This window comes from Marmota marmota, unplaced genomic scaffold (genome assembly GCF_001458135.2).
Source record: "Marmota marmota marmota unplaced genomic scaffold, marMar, whole genome shotgun sequence".
NCBI classification, from domain to species: domain Eukaryota; kingdom Metazoa; phylum Chordata; class Mammalia; order Rodentia; family Sciuridae; genus Marmota; species Marmota marmota.
In genome coordinates this window covers 1,633,070-1,651,612 of record NW_026000137.1, presented here as the reverse complement: position 1 = coordinate 1,651,612, position 18,543 = coordinate 1,633,070, and the positions used below count along the sequence as shown (strand labels likewise).

The 18,543-nt window shown below is 30.9% G+C and overlaps 1 protein-coding gene across 1 annotated transcript in view; it reads left to right on the top strand.

The window, feature by feature from the left end:
• Positions 1-123: 123 nt before the first annotated feature.
• Positions 124-18,543, top strand: part of LOC125611214 (A-kinase anchor protein 9-like) — a 35,724-nt gene continuing 17,304 nt past the window's right edge. The window contains exons 1-10 of the mRNA XM_048785429.1: positions 124-371; positions 2,084-2,246; positions 2,495-2,594; positions 3,735-3,827; positions 4,648-4,854; positions 6,529-6,753; positions 7,810-7,950; positions 8,422-8,525; positions 10,980-11,185; positions 16,336-16,568. Of these exons, the coding sequence (XP_048641386.1) occupies positions 176-371; positions 2,084-2,246; positions 2,495-2,594; positions 3,735-3,827; positions 4,648-4,854; positions 6,529-6,753; positions 7,810-7,950; positions 8,422-8,525; positions 10,980-11,185; positions 16,336-16,568 (1,668 nt within the window). The 5' untranslated portion in view covers positions 124-175. The remainder of the gene's footprint in view (positions 372-2,083; positions 2,247-2,494; positions 2,595-3,734; positions 3,828-4,647; positions 4,855-6,528; positions 6,754-7,809; positions 7,951-8,421; positions 8,526-10,979; positions 11,186-16,335; positions 16,569-18,543) is intronic.

Genomic DNA, 18,543 nt, shown 5'->3' with positions numbered 1-18,543 from the left:
CAGTATAACTGAATGAAGAATGAAGAAAAAAATGTCATTGGTTCTCTTATGAAGTTTTAAACTATAATTTATTTCTCCTCTTGTTTTAGTATATGCAAAAAGCAAATTATTTTATAGTAAATTATTTTAAATTTTTCTAATATATATTCACTTTCAGAATGATTTAAGGCTACAGATGGAAGCTCAGCGCATATGCCTTTCACTGGTTTATTCAGCTCACGTGGATCAGGTTCGTGAATATATGGAAAATGAAAAAGATAAAGCTCTTTGCAATCTTAAAGAGGAGCTTATTTCTACTCAAGAGGAAAAGATCAAGGAACTTCAGAAAATATACCAGTTAGAACTACAGAATGTAAAAACACAAGAAACAGGTAAATAGTTTCTGACTTATAATTACCATGAAGCATCACTTAGAGTCCACCATTTCATAATTCTGTCCTTAGAACTCACAGGGAAAGGTGACTTGTGTATCTAAGCCCTAGTCTTATTTGTTCATATAATCATTGGATATTCATTCAAGTGCTAGAGAAAACTAAAATTACTGAGTCATTTTCCCATAGGAAATCATAATCCATTGGGAAAGCATATATAAAATAAACTGAAAATTTCTGAAATGTAGATAATGGAGGGAGAAAAAAGAGTCTTGTCTTTCCTGGGGAGATGAGTAGGATGAGGGTATGGGCAGGAGTAATTGGGTTGGAAATTTGGGGAAGGCTATGGAGTCTTAAGCATTGAGCTCTATCTAAGATTGCATCCATTTGGGAGAACTGGGAGTTCAGGTTGTGTTAGCTAGATAAAACTGGAGAGATTGGAAGGAGCTTGATCAGGAAAGGTTTTATGTACTCTGATAAAACATGTTTATGTTTTATGCTATTCGTGATAAGACCTACAGCAGGATTTTAAATAGTGGGAATAACAATAAGATTTTTATTTTAAGGTGATACCATTAGGATCAGTTGGAAGGGATGAAATTATTGAAGGGAAGACCAGTCAGATTGAATTGAGTATGATAGAAAGTTAAGTTCAACACTTAGAGTTAGGCTCTAGTTTGTCGTTAATGTTAGCAGAAATTAAGAATGATACCCAAGTTTCTAGCTTAAGAAACTAGAGTATGGTTCTAGTCATAGAAAGGAACCAATTTGTGAAAAAAATAATAAATTCAGTTTTAAATATATTGAGTTAAGAATAGAATACTTATTGACTTTGAAAAAATATATAGGAGTTAGTTGAAAATAGAAGTCTGAAACCTGGGAGAAAAATTTAAGTATGAGGTAAAGATTTATAATCAGCATGAATGTCAAGGACAAAAGGTCAAGGGCAAGAATGAGTTATCAGGGGAAACTAGAGAGTGAGTTAAAAGACCAAGATGGCATAATGGGAAGCAACAATGTTAAGGGACCATACAATAAACCATAAACAATTAGTCACAGTTAATGTTTTTCTTTCATGATTATTTGGCCAGTTAACTAGACTTCTTGTGTTCAAGGTATCTCTAGGCCTTCACTTTTGCTTTTAGGAATGAGTTTTATTATTGGAATTGCTTTGGTGAACAGAATAGAATTTCAAGCATATCAGATAATACCATGCTTTTTCACTTCAGGGGTTCTTTGAATATAGTAATATTTTAAGTTTGTATTTTTTTTAATTGATATCTTCTTGAGGTAGTCTGTCCACTATTTCCCAAATTGCATGTTAACTAATGGCTCATTTAATTGGCAAAAAAGTTAGTTTAGTGATTAACTATCAGCATTTTTTAGAAATAAAAATAAAAGAGGAAAGTGAAAGGTGTGAACTACTCTCCTCTGGTCCCTTTTCAACACCTCTTTTGTTTCATGTTTCTGAATTGTTTTAAAGATATAAAATTGTTGAATTTAGAGATACCATACCATAAGGATAGGAGAAATGATCTTGAATCATATCGTTTTCTTCAGTCAGAATGAGTCAAATTAAAACCTGAGTTTCACTCAAAACATTTTTCAAAGAATAAATATTTTTATACATTGAAATAAAATGATTGTTATTTCACTGAGAAGTTTGTATTGAAATGTGTATTGTCTTCTCTTCCTGTTATCTTCTCTGTAAGATACCAAAAAAATTAAACAACTTGAAGAACAAATTCAAGAATTAGAAAACTTCATATGCTTTTTGCGCCAACAATTGAAAGAAACTGAAGAAAATCATAGGGCAGAAATTTATTCTCTACAGGAGAAGCTGCAAGCCATTAGTGAGGCCAAGGTGGACCCAAGGTATCTATTGTTTTTTACATAATAAATTTTTTATCATACATTTATACTGAAATTCATTAAATGACATAATATTCATTGTTACTTTAAAATGGAAAACTTAGTCAAAAATGTTTTAAGTTACGATACTTGTAACCCTGGGGGAACTATCATTTTTGTCTCCCCACTGCCTCAGTACACATTATGCATGGTAGAAACTTTGGATAAAACACACAACACTAATTTTTTCATACTTTTTTATTTATATTTAGCTTCTCTGTTGATTCAGTGGTAATTAAAGAATCTGATGTACAGAAATCAGTAGTACATCCTGGAAATTATCTAAAAAAGAATATTGATCATGCAATAGAGGTATGTTATTTTTAATCTTCATTTTTAAACAGTTATGTACACTTTTTCTTACTATCAATTTTATGTCTTCAGTTTTGTAATTATGTAGTAAATATTTGGCTAAGATTAAGCATAAAGCATGAGGATAATACCTTATGTAAAAGATCCAGAATGTCTATAGAAATATTTTCATAGCATAGGAAAAACACAGAGAAAGTTAAATTTGAGAATTTTCCTCCCTTATTACAGTTTAAATTTTTTCTTTGTAACATTTCTTTATGAACTGTGTAACAAATCAGCTTCAGTACCATGGCCAACATAGTCTTTTCTTCCCCTTATGGAAGCAGAGGATATCTTCAGAATGGTGTTTAGGATTCCCTAAAATCCAAGGTGCTAGGGCTGGAATAATGGATCAGGCCATCTTCCAACAGAAGTAATGATAGAAAAACGCTTTTTTTACCGTGCTTGCCACCGAACCACTCTCTGCCTCTCCTCAACATTGTATTATTCAAAACTTTTTTCAAACCCCCAACTGCATCTTCATCTTCACTGAATAATTCTAAATTCTAGTAAAAATTAAAATCACTGCCTATTGCCCTTTCTCATTCTGGATATTAAGAAGAGATATGAGCCACACTCATCCCTTATTAAATATCTGTTGGATGAAATTCAAATAATTGGTAAATAAACAAATACTTTCATGTTGACAGTATATCTACATTTCTAAAAGAAGATTTATTTTTTTAATTGATAAAAATAATTTGTATGTGGAAAATTGTGTTCTTTTAATAAATACCAAGAAGAAAATTTGCTCATAATTTCATTATCAAACATAGCCACTTGTTAACATTTTACTTAAAATAAATATACATTTATACATATGTCTTATTAATTATATTTAAGTATCCTTAACCCACCCTAGAATTTATGCTAATAATTACAGATATGTAAATATATTTCTCTCTTTGCATCTTTAAGTTTATAATAAGTATAATTATTTTGTGGGATTATTAGATTAAATGTTTTTAGTTAAAAGATAACTGAAATTTATTTTTATTTGAAAGTGTCCAAAAATAGTGATATTTTTGGAATATTGAGTACAGCCTTAAAATTAATGGTATAAAATCAGTGTAAATTGTCATATTTCACCCTTTAATTTAGTTTTCTAATGAATGTGGAATGAAACAAGAAACAAATATGGTTCAATTGTTGGAAAAACAATACCAAGAAAGATTAGAAGAAGAAATAGCTAAGGTAAGTTTATAGTTTATCTGGAAGATTTTCTTGGTTTATAGATTTTCTTGATCTTTGAACTGTCAAAAAAAGCATAGATTTTATAGATGGTATGTACTTTGTTTTTATTTGTAAGTTTCATATATATAGTCCATCAAACAGTTGTGTAACAGCATCAACTATAATTGCTGCTTCATAGAATGTTTTGCGGTGCTTTTCATTGAGAAGAACATTTTTTTTCTTGATATAGAATAGTAATTACAATTTTTCAGAATGCCACAAGTTTTTTATATTATGTGTTACATTGTAAATAGTTACCTTGTAAAGGAGTTTGGCATTCTAAAAATGAGGGAAAAGTTATGAAGAGAAAAAGTGGTTGTATTACCCTGATAAATTATTGTAATGTTAGATAATAACTACAGATACTGATGGAGGATTGTCACGGAACATGATCACTCATGGCCAAGTGAATTTTCTTGGAAGGAAGAAATATAAAGACTTTTATTTTTTTTATTTTTGTACTGAGCATTTATTGATGTTATAGTTAGAAAAATTTTGCTTGTTTTATTTTAAAAGGCAGGCAGTAAAACACTTTGATGTTAAATTTATTGAAAAATAGCCTATCTCTGTATCACTTTATCAGAGGATTTATTTTTGTTTTTAAAACTATGAGGCCAGGCTTTTTTCTAATTCATATAATTTTGAGTAATGAGCATTTGCTCAACAAACTGAACTATCTAGACTATCAAAGGGAAAAGAAAATACTATGTCATCAAAACAAGCACTTACTTTCTGTCAGCAAAATGAAAAACATTATTTTAATGAAATGAAATTATCTCAGGATCAAATTGATCTTCAGACCTCTGATGCATTGGACATGAAATTTAAAGAAGAATTTAAGCCACTTAGTAAAGAGTTAGGAGAAGATGGAGAAGTTCTGTTACCAAACAGTGATCATCTTGATGATGTAGTAGAATCAGAGGTCCACCAACTAACTATTTCAGAAGAAATGTTCTCCAAAGACAAAACATTTATAGTTAGCGAATCTGTAAGTATGCTTCTTTGAATATAAAAAAGAAAAACTTATAAAAATATCTTCAGTTTAAAACAGTAGCAATAATGCTGATTAATAGAGAATGAAAGTATGAAGTCCAGTCTTGACTTTAATGTGTTTTATTAATTATAAGGTATTTGATTAAGTGAAACAATTTTGGTGTGAAGTATAAAATAAGTCAGGTCATAGTATTCTTGGTTGTCTTATGGACATAGTACATGTTAAGTTCTCATTGTAAATTATACCTGTATTAATTTTATTTAAACTAATTGAAGATTAATTATATTTTAACTAGGTAATACCTGTGACCAAAAGATTTGCTCAATTAAATGTAAGAACATAAAAGGAAATTGCTACGAATTCAAGAAGACAATTCAAAGTATCTTATTATCTATGTACTAATTCTTTTTTCTTGTTAGTTGAGGATCTGTTACCCCAACTAATTGCAGCCTTTATCAGAAAACAATAAATTCTACTTCTTTTAAAATTATCTGAATTTCAAATTTATTTTATGTGTTCACGATAGATATATCTTGTTCAGAGGAGTATTCAAATAAAACTGTCAGCTTTTTATGTAATGCAAAACTTGTGAAATGTTTATGAAAACTAATTTAGCTGTAGCTGTTCAAGGCAGAATGATTTTAATTAGTATCTTAAGGGATTGAAGTATTCATAGAACCTATTGACTTGTCATGAGTGTGAGAAACTCATAAATGTAAAGCATTTATTTCCAAATAAAATTTATTATAATTTTTCTCTGAATAAGCAGTTTTCTATAATACTGTGATGACCAATGAATAAAAATTAAATAGGCAAAATTGCTTATATTTTGTGAACTTAACTTTTAAAAATATTTTTCTAGTTGTATATGGACATAATACCTTTATTTTATTTGTTTATTTTTATGTGGTTCCCAGGATTGAACCCAGTGCCTCATGCATGCTAGGCAAGCGCTCTACCACTGAGGCACAACCCTGGCCCTATAAACTTTGTGTGTGTGTGTATGTGTGTATATATTTGTTTTTGTTGTTTATATTATTTCCCCATTATAAAATATCAAGAGATATAAAGGAGTTATAACTTCATTAAGAGAAGGGGCTGGAGATGTAGCTTGGTGGTAGAGCACTTGCCCAGCATGTGTGAGGCCCTGGGATCAATCTCTAGTACGGGCGGAAAAAAAAGTGGATGGGGTAGGGGTTGGAGGGGGTGGATAAAGAATCTTGAGTATTTTGTTTTTCTCTGTTAGAATTAGATTTTAGTCAAACTATCTGGTAAGTAGCTGTTTCCTTTTGGAAAATAACATATATGGTGGTAATAAATTAACTTCATGTTGTTTTGGAATTATAAGTAAGAAAAATACTTTTTTTAAAAAAGTGATTTATGGGCTGGGGTTGTGGCTCAGTGGTACATTGCCTTGCATGGATGAGGCACTAGGTTCGATCCTCAGCACCACATAAAATAAATGAATAAAGGTATTATGTTCATCTACAACTAAAAAATAGTTTTTTAAAAAATGATTTATGCTTTTGTTTAATAATAAAACTAAAACTTAGATGCTTTATGTTGTTAATAGAATTGTTTTCATATTCAGTTAAAATATCAATGCTGACTAACTGCCACAAAATATGTTATGATTGAGTTTTTTGCTTGTGTTTTTTCCTATCAAAGATTCATGGTAAGATGTTGGCATCAAGCATGGATGCTTCTAGACAAATGATGTCAAACGAAGAACAGTTGGAAGATATGAGGCAAGAACTTGTACGACAGTATGAAGAACATCAACAGGCCACAGAACTGTTGAGGCAGGCACACATGAGACACATGGAGCGACAGCGAGAGGAACAGGAGCAGCTACAAGAAGAGATTAAGAGACTTAATAGACAGTTAGCCCAGGTATGGAACTTTAGAGTCTCTTTTCTCCTCAATTGAAATAATGGTATTTTTTATGTGGCTTTTTTTTTTTTAAGTCAAAATTATTTTTCCTAGATACAAATAAATTACAAATACTTAACATCAGGAAGTTCCTGGCATCAACTTTAGACCTTGTTAGGCACACCTAACTCAGCTGGTATAATGTGCATTATCATTTTATTTAACTGCCTTTCAGGCACTGGAAATGTGACTACAATATAAATTTAAAAATTCTATTGATCATACATAGCTAAAGTACTTTGAGAGTTTTGGAAATATTATACTGAGGTACTTGAGTATACAGTTGCTGTCATTCACTTTTTCCATGTTCATTTATAGTATAGTTCTGTGAGTCTACCAATTACCATCTCCAAGGTTTATCTTTATCTATATTTAATCCATCTTTTTAATCATGAATGGAAATCTTCTGAAGTAATCTGTTTCTAGAACTCTCTCCAAGGACACATCTCTTGTTGATTAGAGAAATTCAAATTTATATAACATTCTTTTCTAAATTTAAATATTTCATGGTATTTGGGAGCTATATTCTTGTCAACTGCTATATAAAATATACTCACAAAATTATTGCAGAAAAGCAAGAAATATTTACATGAAAGTTCTTATGAAAACAAATTTATTGAATTTAATTTTGAAAACTAAAACAACGTGTATTTTTAAAATATAAAATAATAGGAAAATTGATATTTGAGAATAAAATATATCATTTGAAAAATCAGTTTTGCTTTTCTTCATTGCATTTTGTGAATTTATTCTTCTAAAATTTCAATGCAAAAATTGACAGAGAAAATATTACTTGAACTATACAAATTTCTGAATATTTAAGTTTAAATAACTTTTTTTCTAAAGTTGCAAATTTTGCATTGAACTTCATATGTGTCTTTTAATCCCTAATAATGAAATATATAAGGTAGAACCAAGGTCTCTTGGTCCCAAGGGGTTAAAAGAAATCTGCTTGATGTTTCTGCTTTTTACCTCTATCACAATCAATATTCTTCCATGACCTTTTTTCTTATTTAGAGATCCTCATTAAATAACGAAAACCTGGTTTCAGAAAGAGAAAGGGTGCTTTTAGAGGAGTTGGAAGCACTAAAGCAGCTGTCTTTAGCTGGAAGAGAGAAGCTGTGTTGTGAGCTGCGCAGCAGCAGTACGCAAACACAGGTAGTATTGACTTTGGTGCATTTAGGAACAGTAGATCAACAATGCAGTAGGGTTTGTTTGTCTTTATTGTTGGTGGGAGACGTATTTTTATAGTTACTAAGCTTAACATATTGGTGATCACTTAGATGTAAGGTAGGTGGAGTCAAAATGCCTTGCTTTCTATTTAAGATAATTTGAATCTGGCATTGCTGTAGGAGAAACTGTTGTTCTACCAAGGAGCAACCTGAAAACCCTTATTGTCACACTGTATAGAGTGTATTAGTTTGAAGCCATTAAAACATTTTTCATCTCTACACTTGAATGTTTTATCCTTTTTTTGATAATGCTGATCTCTTGATAAATTGTAGTTAAATATTATTTCAAGTACTTTCTGTTTCACATCATTCCAGTATAGAAGAATGATATGCTGTTTCTAAGATGAAAGGTTTTCTTTCTGTCTTGTCCTCTCTGCCGTTGCACAAATTTAAACAGAATGAAAATGAAAACCAAAGGGAAATTGAGGAACAGACGTTGAAAGAAAAGGAAATGGACAGAAAACCTGAAGATGTACCTCCTGATAGTCTGTCCAGTGAAAGGTATACAAAATGTGTATTTTTTCAATGCAAAGTCAATTAAAATGGTTGTTCAAATGTAATAAACTTTATTCATCCTTATTTTTATCTTGTACATGTGTATTTTCTTAAAAATACTCTCTTGTGTATGAAACATGTCATATATTTCTATGTATGAAACATGTCCATATATGTGTAATATATAAAAGATTATCAATTTTTAGACATTAAATTACAAATTTTTGAATCTTTTTATGTAATAAAAATTTTAATTGGCTATTGATCATAAACTTGACTTTAAATGTTTAGAATTGTTTTGACATCAAACCTTTCTTGATTAATTTTATTCTTCTTAATGCTGTTTTGTAACCTAAAAAACAAAACAGTTCTACCTGTGAGCTTTATTTCTTTTTTCCTCCTTCAGTGTATGGGCATGGATTCAGTGTGAGCTATTCTCTGGTTTGTTTATGTTGAGAAAAAAAATTATTGCATTTGTAAATATTCAACATTTAGTTTTTTTTCATGCTTTCATAGCATAACAGGTGAGAACTTTTAATACATATCCTAGTTTTATAAAGTAATAAATTAATGACCCAATGTTAACAAAACGTTCCTTACTTTCATTTTGTAGATGTTAATATTAAAATGTACAAAACTATACTATAATTATCCCACATTAATATTAAGCACAGTATCTAAAATTTATTTTGTTCAAATGGAAATAATTTTTAAAATTTTAATTAGAACTAATATCTACTAACTTAATTTCCTCCTTTTCCAATTTCTATGACTGTCAACCTTTTTGGGTCCTCCTAACCTCCTTCCTCAGCTTGCATGGAGGAATTTGGCCCCTAAGATTTTGGCTTCCCCATTGGATCATCAGTATAGAACATAGTCAGTATGGAACTCAAACAAGAAAGACAGTGTATGAAAATTAGAGTTACCATGCCAATATAAAATAAACATCTTGCTCATCTTTATTTCTTTTTACCATTATATCAGTTTTAATCACATTATCCAACTCCTTGGATTTAGGACTTGAACAAAACTTCTATAAATAAAAGTTAAGGAATTAAAACCCTTACTTCCCGCTAACTAAATTATTTGGGGTTTTATGTTTAAACATTCTTGAGTTCAATTATGTAAGCAGAGAATTTGATCTAGGTACAAAAATAGAACTCTCTTTTTCACTTGACAAATACTAAAGGAAAACTTCTCCATTTATTACCTGATCTTAAAATAGGTCTGTCATGTGCCTGTGAAACAGATACCCTTTCAACCAGATTGTTGGTAATGTGTCAAACAACATGTGAGGTTGAGAAAGAAGTCTCTTAGGCCAGGGGACCCTACTATGAAAGTTTCTTATTGTATCTTACATGTATTAAATATAAAGCTTATAACCATAGTATCTCTGTTGAATTAAACTGTTGAGTGAGTTGTTTAGTTATTCATAAAATTAATCATATAATCTTTTGAATCATCATTTATGGAAGCACATTTTTTCATATGGTAAAATGTTCATGTTAAGCTAAAAAGAAAGCTTACAAAACACATTGTCCAGTATGATCAGTTTTTGTTTTTAAAATGTATATATTTTTGAGTGAAGCAGAGGAGGAAAAAAGTCTAGAAATATAGGCATTAACATGTTCATAGTGCTAAGATATTTTGAAGGCTGATTAACAATATTTTCTCATTTTAAAATTAGAATGTATTTCTTATCTCTAAAAAGACAAGCTATTATTTCTACTTATTTGAAAATATGTTTTTTTTCCTACTGGCTGAGTGCAATGTGTGTAACTAGAGATATTTTTGTCTTTGGAGCAGGTATAATAACAGCCTATGATATTTCCTGTGGTGTTGACTGAGTAGTTTCACTGAAAGCCTTTTTAAAAGCAGGTCTTTGCCAGTTCTTGTAATTGAAACATCTAGTTTATCACCAAGAAATTATACAAATACTACCACTTTTTTTCTAGTTGGATTCTTAATTATATATTAAAATATTGTTGTCTGACACATAAAAAGATAAACCTTATATGTATATAAACATGAACAGTATAACCAACGCAATTATGTAGATATTGGTATTACCACACTTTTTGAAACTTAAGTTTTATGTCTCCTTAAAGTTTTCTTCCAATTTAATTACTATCTTAAAAAATATAATTATTTGATTTATTTCAGGTCAATAAAATGCACCTTTAAAAATGTTATACATTTGTTTTCTAAACAAATCACTTTTTTAAAAAAATAAGAGTAAGAAGCACTTCATTGTAGGTGCTATTGTATTATTTTAATAGAGCAAATCTATATGATATTTTTCACCAAACACATATTTTGCATTGTGTTTTTGGTGAGATAGTAGCAAAGGCTTTATACTGTAAAAAGATTAAATATTTTAATAAATAAATATTTTAAGATTAAATGTTTTATAAAAAGATTAAATATTTTAATAAATGTGTTTTTTTTAAATCTGTATAGGTTTGCACTCCAGAAAACTAATAACAGACTTCTGAAGATCCTCTTAGAAGTTGTAAAGACTACCATAGCTGTTGAAGAAACTATTGGCCGCCATGTTCTCGGGATTTTAGATAGATCTAGTAAAGGCCAGTCATCTGTCAGCCTTATTTGGAGGTCAGAATCAGAGGTACCTGTAAAGTCAGGTATCCAAGAGGAACATATAAGAGGTAATACTAGTTTCATACGCTTGTGAAATAATCATCTTCAAATCATCTTTCTGAGTTCAAGGCACTTTTTCTGTGTGTAGAATATATAGGAGAGAGAATATTCAAGTATTTTTCAACAAATGCACCTCCAAACACAAAGCCACTCTGTTCAAAGCACTATATGTATTATTGTATAGCATTTGCAAGTGAATGTTTTAGAGTTGCCATTATATACCTTGGTATGCCTACGCAAAACAGAAGACTCTTTCATTTCTCCACTTATAAAGGAAAAGTTCCACATCACCACCCTGTAAATCAGGAAAGCTTAAAATAAAGAACTTGTTAAGAATCCAGCACCAGTTTTCATTGAGATAGTTAGAAGAATGTGATTATAAGAAACCAAAGACTATCCTCTGTTAGGTCCTTTCTTCCTTTTGGAAAAGTGGTTTGACAGTTTTTGTGTGTAGATATAAAGATTAGGTCCTGTTATGAGATGGCTTTTTTCCTAATTCTGTCATCTTCCTGTAGCTGTGTGGGTTGGGCTCTTCTTTTAATTTCTTTTTTTATTTTTTTAAATTTTAATTTGTTAAATATGACAGCAGAATGTTTTACTATTCATATTACACATATAGAACACAATTTTTTATATCTGTGATTGTACACTCTTATTTTAAATTTTTACCATCACATTGCTGACCTCCAATCTGTCTTGTTTTTTTTGTTCCTTTTTCCTTGCTGGAGAAGATATCAGGAAATCAAAGAGGGGAAAGGTTAGTCAGGTGCTTCCAGAGAAATAGGCCCTGGATTCATAAATTAGAAGGTCAAGCCTATAGTTCACTATCATTTCACATCCAACCACTTCTGCCCAGGTAGAGGGAAATATTCTGAAATGCCAGAGCTTTACAATTTTTGAAACATTCTAGTTTTTAAGCTTCATGGGGAAAAATAGAAAGTATTCCAGTTACACAAGGTTTGCTTAAGTACTAGTTAGCCAGCAGTACATTTTAACTACAGAGAAAAGATTGATTTGGAATTTAAAATAAATTTGAATTAAAGACACTTCAGGTGAGTTCAAAAATAATTTTCAATGCCATTTTTAGTAAAATACAAGATGAAATAATCCTGACTTTTAAACCCTTCCTTCCACATTTACTCTTTTCAAACTAGGTAGATATATTTTTCAAATTAACTTACTTTTGGTTAAGTTCTCAATGAAGGACTATTATGTCTATATATGGATCTTGATGTATTAAGAAGAATTAGGTAATGTTTGAAAATACCTAAAACTTATAAAAGTGACTACCAAAAAATTTTTAAGGTAATTACCTGGTTTCACTTAATCATCTAGGGAGGAATTTTGCTGTTCTGTTGGTAAGAACTGTACTAGATTGACTTCCATATTCAAAAGACACTCTAAGGAATGTTCTGTACATTGCAAAAATATTTTTTGCCTTTTTGTTAGCATTTCTCATAGATACTTCTTAAAATGGCTACTGAATATTCAGCAAACAACAGCAACTACTTAAGGAGCAGTATGCTGAATTATAAAGACAAATTGGTAATTGAGATCAAGCAAACACAGAGGATAATGTTTATGTTCATTTTCTTGGAGAAAGCAGATCCTCTATCCACTATCTATATCCATAGATAGTGTCTATTTTAACATATCTAGCAATAGTTTGTTAATTATAAGCAACTTTATCTGTTCAATTCTATAAACACTTATTCAGCAATTTCTGTATTGTCTCTGTTTTACAGTAGTTCATAATCTAGTAAAGGAAACACTGAGATTACTGTTCAAGGGAAGATTAAATCATACTTACTATTTTACTTACAACCATTTTGTACATATATGAATTGATTATGATTCTTATTATTGATCTTTAAAAATGTTAACTGTTGAAATCAACTGTTGATTCAGAAAACATTAGAAGAAAAATTCAATCCAAAGTTAAGAAATACATTGTGTAAAATATTGTGGCACAGATAATTCTGCTGGTCCATTTAATTAACTCAATCTTATATTTTTGTATTTATAAATAATTCTTTGGTTTGATTTGGTACCAAGAATTGAACCCAGAGATACTTAACCACTAATCTATAACTCAGCCCTTTTTATCTTAAGTTGTGTAGAGCCTGGTTTAAGTTGCTAAGGCTGCTCTTAAACTTCCCATACTTCTCCTGTCCAAGTTGCTGGTATTATAGGCGTATACCACCATGCCTGGCTATGTTACTTTTACTAATAAAATTAAATCATTGGGGTATACTTACCTAGTTTGCATCTTTAAGGGTATATTGAATTAATAGAGTTTGATTTAAAACATTTATTTTATGAAAATACTGGCTTTAAATATTGACAATATGCCCCATATGTAAGAAGTTCTTTTGACATTTCTTCACATTCTTAATGGAAGCATTTCTGTAAAAACTAAAATGCACCTTTGAAAGATTTGTGTTATTTACCATAACAAAAAAAATTAAGGTTTAATCTGATTGTGAATCAACTTTTGTTTTTTTTTTTTTTAAAGTATCACTTGTGATGTAGTTTCAGCCTTCAAGCCTGAACTTGTTTAGGCTTTAAACATATATGAACTTGTTAACACTTGAAAATAATAAATGATTGTGCTAATATTCACTTCCTCATAAAAGCAAACTAGTTTATGAAATTGAAAGGAAATTTTGGCCAAATGTCAAATCACTTGAACCTGAGTGGATATTAGATCAGTTCATAAAAATGAGTTCCCTAGGTTGTTGAACGAAAATTTCCTTTAGGTCTGCAGTGTGATAGTTTAGGGGTAGAATGCTCATCTTTCCTGTAGGAGTCCATGGATTGAAGTTTGTTTGCTTCAGCTTCCTTTTGAAGCAGTGGGAAGTTATAGAAAGAATACTGGATTAGTAATGAGAAAGCCTCATTTTTTTTTTTTTCTGCCTTAATGTGACTTTGGACAAATTTCTTTAAGTCTCCACTCCATATCTTTTAGTACAGTTTTCCTCTGTCAGACCCTTGGGTCAAGCTTGATTCGCATGATTTCCAATTGGAACCATAGAGGTCTTCAGTGAGCCACTGAGGCTGGGAAGACACTATGATATTGCTCACCCTCCTTTAACCTGAAAAACTTACCATTATGCATCAGGAAATGAATGGTATAATTCATAAAGTATATGACTAAAAGACTTGAATAACTATTATTTGCTTTGTTTTCAACATACATCTGAGTGGTTGGTTCACCACTCAAGTGATTCTGTTCACCAAATTGCCTGTTCTTGATTTCTGTTGGCATGTTATAAAATAGCCCTTCTTTTTTTTGTCCTCAGATTTTTTCCCCCAGACTAGTCATTATGGGTAATTATAATTTTGCTGTCTTTCGTTTTTGTTTCATAGGAACAAACAAATTTGTTTCTTTAATGGAACATATTCAGATTATTTCAGATAATTTCTATCTTCAATTTTGTGTGTGTGAGTGTGTGTGTGTGTGTGCACGCGCGCTAGGAATTGAACCTAGGACCGCACTCAGGCCAGGCAAGCACAAGCACTCTACTACTGAGCTACACCTCCAGCCCTGAAAAATACATTAAGCTGATTGACATCTTTATCTTTTCTAGGTGCTTTATTTCCTATTTTTGTTGTTGTTGCTGCCATTCCAAAAAAAACTAACACTCAGTGATCATTTATAAATGGCTTTGTTTCACCTTGTGCTTGTGTTTTCTGTAATTTGTGTTTTAGTTTTATTCCCATGTTTACACAAAATCTTCAGTCTTTTTCTCACCATTGATTGCTTCTCTGTACCACAAAATGTCATATTGTACCATAAAATTTCATTTTATATTCATAAAAATAACTATTTATTTCTTTTAACTTACACACACACATCCTGCAAGGTAAACTTCAGTATACTTCATAAGAGAATAAGCAAGAAGAGACTGGGCTGGGGATATAGCTCAGTGCTTGCCTAGCACCTGTGAGGCTCTGGGTTCAATCCTCAGCACTGCATAAAAAATTTATATATAAAATGAAGGTATAAAAAATTACAAAGAGTAGACTAACTCTTGCTTTAACTTACTTTAGTTTCTGTTCTTATAGTACCAACACTTCTTTCTGAGAACAGTGACTTTTTAGTCATTAAATTCATAGCATAATCCTTGACTGTTTGTCTTTCTAGGCAAATAACTTCACTAAAGTCTTTTCCTTTTAGAAATGTTCTCTTCTAGAACATCCCTTTCCTGTCTATCTGATATTTCTTATATGGCTTCTTTTGTTAGCTTATGATATACATAGGCTCCAACTTTGTTTCCTCCTTTCACTAAATATCACTCCTAAAACAGATGTAACCACTTTCAGTGTTTAAACTCTTACCTTTTTACAGATGACCCCTAATTCTGCAGACCCAAATTTCTAACAGTTTATGTGTCTCCACATATTCTATTAATACTCCTCTGTTCAGTTGCAAAGCTTATCATCTGCCTATGTCAACCAGATTTTCTTATGTAAGATGTAACAATAATGTTGATAGTATGGTAACAGTGTCTGTAGTTAACTTAGCACTGCTCATCATCCTAATTTCTTCCCAGTATACTTTTAACAAAAATACCAAGCTACAAAATTATCTGTTTCTTTTAATCTGTAGCCAGAGCAGGTAATGTTCAAATATGTAATGCTTAAAAGTCAGGTTACTCCAAACAAATTAGGAGCACTTATTCTATTCTTCCATAACCTGTTACATCCCACTGCACAAGAGTTTTTTTTTCCTTATGTATATATGTGTGTTGTTTCATTATACTGTAAAGTCCTTCACGATAGGAACCAGATTTTGTCTCCTTTGTGTCCCCATTTCTTAGCAAACTCTACATGCTTGACAATTGATAAATATCTATTAAAAGTTATCTTAAAAAGTTTTTATCAGGTTGGGAGTATAGCTCAATAATACAGCACATGCTTATTATGTGCAAGGCCCTGGGTTTTATCCCCAGTACCCCCCCCCCCAAAAAAAAAAAACCCAAAAGTTTTATTAAAGAAAAATTACCAAATAACCCAAATCTTAAATTCTGCAATTTTACAATGCTGTTATTAAAACACATGTACTTTGAAAAATGATTTCAATTTGACTTGATTTTAAAAATTTAAAGTGAAATTATTGTTATTAATGTATGCCTTTAACATTTTGTTACTCTAGTTATAGACAGATCCATACCCTCTTATTCTGGAAGTGATATGCCAAGAACTGATAATAGCATGTGTTCAAAAGTAACTGAGGAAGGAACAGAATTATCGCAGCACCTTATAAGGATTGGTTTTGCTGGAACTGAAATAGATCCTGAAAATGAAGAATTAATGCTGAATATTAGTTCTCGACTACAAGCAGCAGTTGAAAAAATACTGGAAGCTCTAAGTGAAACTAGTAGTCAGGTAAACTCCTTAATTATTACTACCTACTGAATATTGCATAAGGCATAAATGAGTAAATATTTCTCTCTACTGTCCCACAGAAATTTATTTGGGCTTCTCTTTAATAATTGGCTGTGTTTGTAATAACCAATATTAGTTTTAGTAGTCTTGTTTTTGGTGGTGAAGGTAATGTAATGATGAGCTCTTCCAGTTCAAAAACTCATTGATGTTTTAATATCCAGATTTTCTAGATTGTTACACATTACTTTTTTTTATATCAAAAGAGATTTTAACTTCACTATTGTGTGAAATGTTCCATTAAAATGTTATTTAATACTATAAGGAATCTCTAAAACTATATGTTGTAGTGGAAATGTCTAAAACTGTATGTTGTAGTATGTCATAACATACCATTATTGTATTACATATCAAACTTGCAATTCCTTCACTTGATTTTTACATTCTTTTTATAAATATGAGTAGATTAATTCACCGTACAGTTATCTCTTGGTAGGAAATTAGTTTGAGCAGTTTTTCCTTTAAAATATTGTTCTTTACGGGCTGGGGATGTGGCTCAAGCGGTAGTGCGCTCGCCTGGCATGCGTGCGGCCCGGGTTCGATCCTCAGCACCACATACAAAGATGTTGTGTCTGACGAAAACTAAAAAATAAATATTAAAATTCTTAAAAAAAAATATTGTTCTTTAAATATTAAGTTTGAGAAGTTGAAAGAATGTCTTTGAGCTCTTGTTCTGATGACTGGCTTTTCTTTGGTACTTTTTTCTCTAATAAATTATTTAATATGGCATATGTTTCTGCAATAGCAGTGACTATTAGATATAGTAACTATGACAAATATATATTTTGCATTTTAATACCTGATTCATTTCTATTAGGGTTAAATTATTGATTTAAGCTATTTCTTCAATTATTGACATTTAAAATGATTCATTTATTCCCTACTAGTTGGTTAACTTCTCATATCAATCTACTGTCCCACCCCCTGATACTTTTAATATGCTGCTGGGATTCAATGAGGAAGGAATTATCAAAATAACATACATTTCTGTTGAAATATTTGTTCTTTGATTGGTCTTCAGATATGACACCCAGAATTTTCTCCAGGTATTCTTTTCTGTTTGGAAACAAACTAAACCTTTTTTCTATGATAGAATATGAATTATACCTTGAAAAGACTCTTGAGATACCACATATTGTAAGGGGAATTCACTAACTAGTCAGGGAAATTCATCATAATGTATTTCCTGTTATGTGGCTCAGTGGTAGAGCACTTGCCCAGTATATGCAAGGCTCTAAGTTCTATCCCCAGCACTGGGGGAAAGGATGGGGAATAAATAGTTAGATAAATAAAATAGTTAGATAAATAAAATAGTTAGATATCTTCTGGTTTGCACCTTGATTGGCCAAACTAAAGCAAACATATGCCTTATGTAGTTCCCAAAAATGTTTTCATAGATTAATTCTGAGGCCTGTAGTTAAATAGCAGATGAAATTTCTAACCTTGGGCAATTCTTGTTTCTCTAGAGCTTTCTTTTGTAGCATGTACAGAATGATTAAAGCTTCTATTTCAGTAACTCAAAAATTTACTTGAGCATCACAGAGAACCAAAGACATATAATATTCTTGAAAGCTCCAATGCTTGTTATTTGCCAAGAGTAGGGAAAATGATTTAAATTTAAAAAAAAAAAAAAATCAGTGGTGGTCCTATATTCAAAGTTCTGAAGAGTTATTTTATTTTTCATTATCAACATCCTAAGTGCTTGTAAGGAAATGAAATGGTACCCATAAAATTCAGCTTCATTTGTATTATTAAGACATTAGGGGCTGGGGATGTGGCTTAAGCAGTAGCGCGCTCGCCTGGCATGCGTGCAGCCCGGGTTCGATCCTCAGCACCACATACTAACAAAGATGTGTTGTGTCCGCCGATAAATAAAAAATATTAAAAAAGTTCTTTCTTTAAAAAAAAAAAAAAAAAA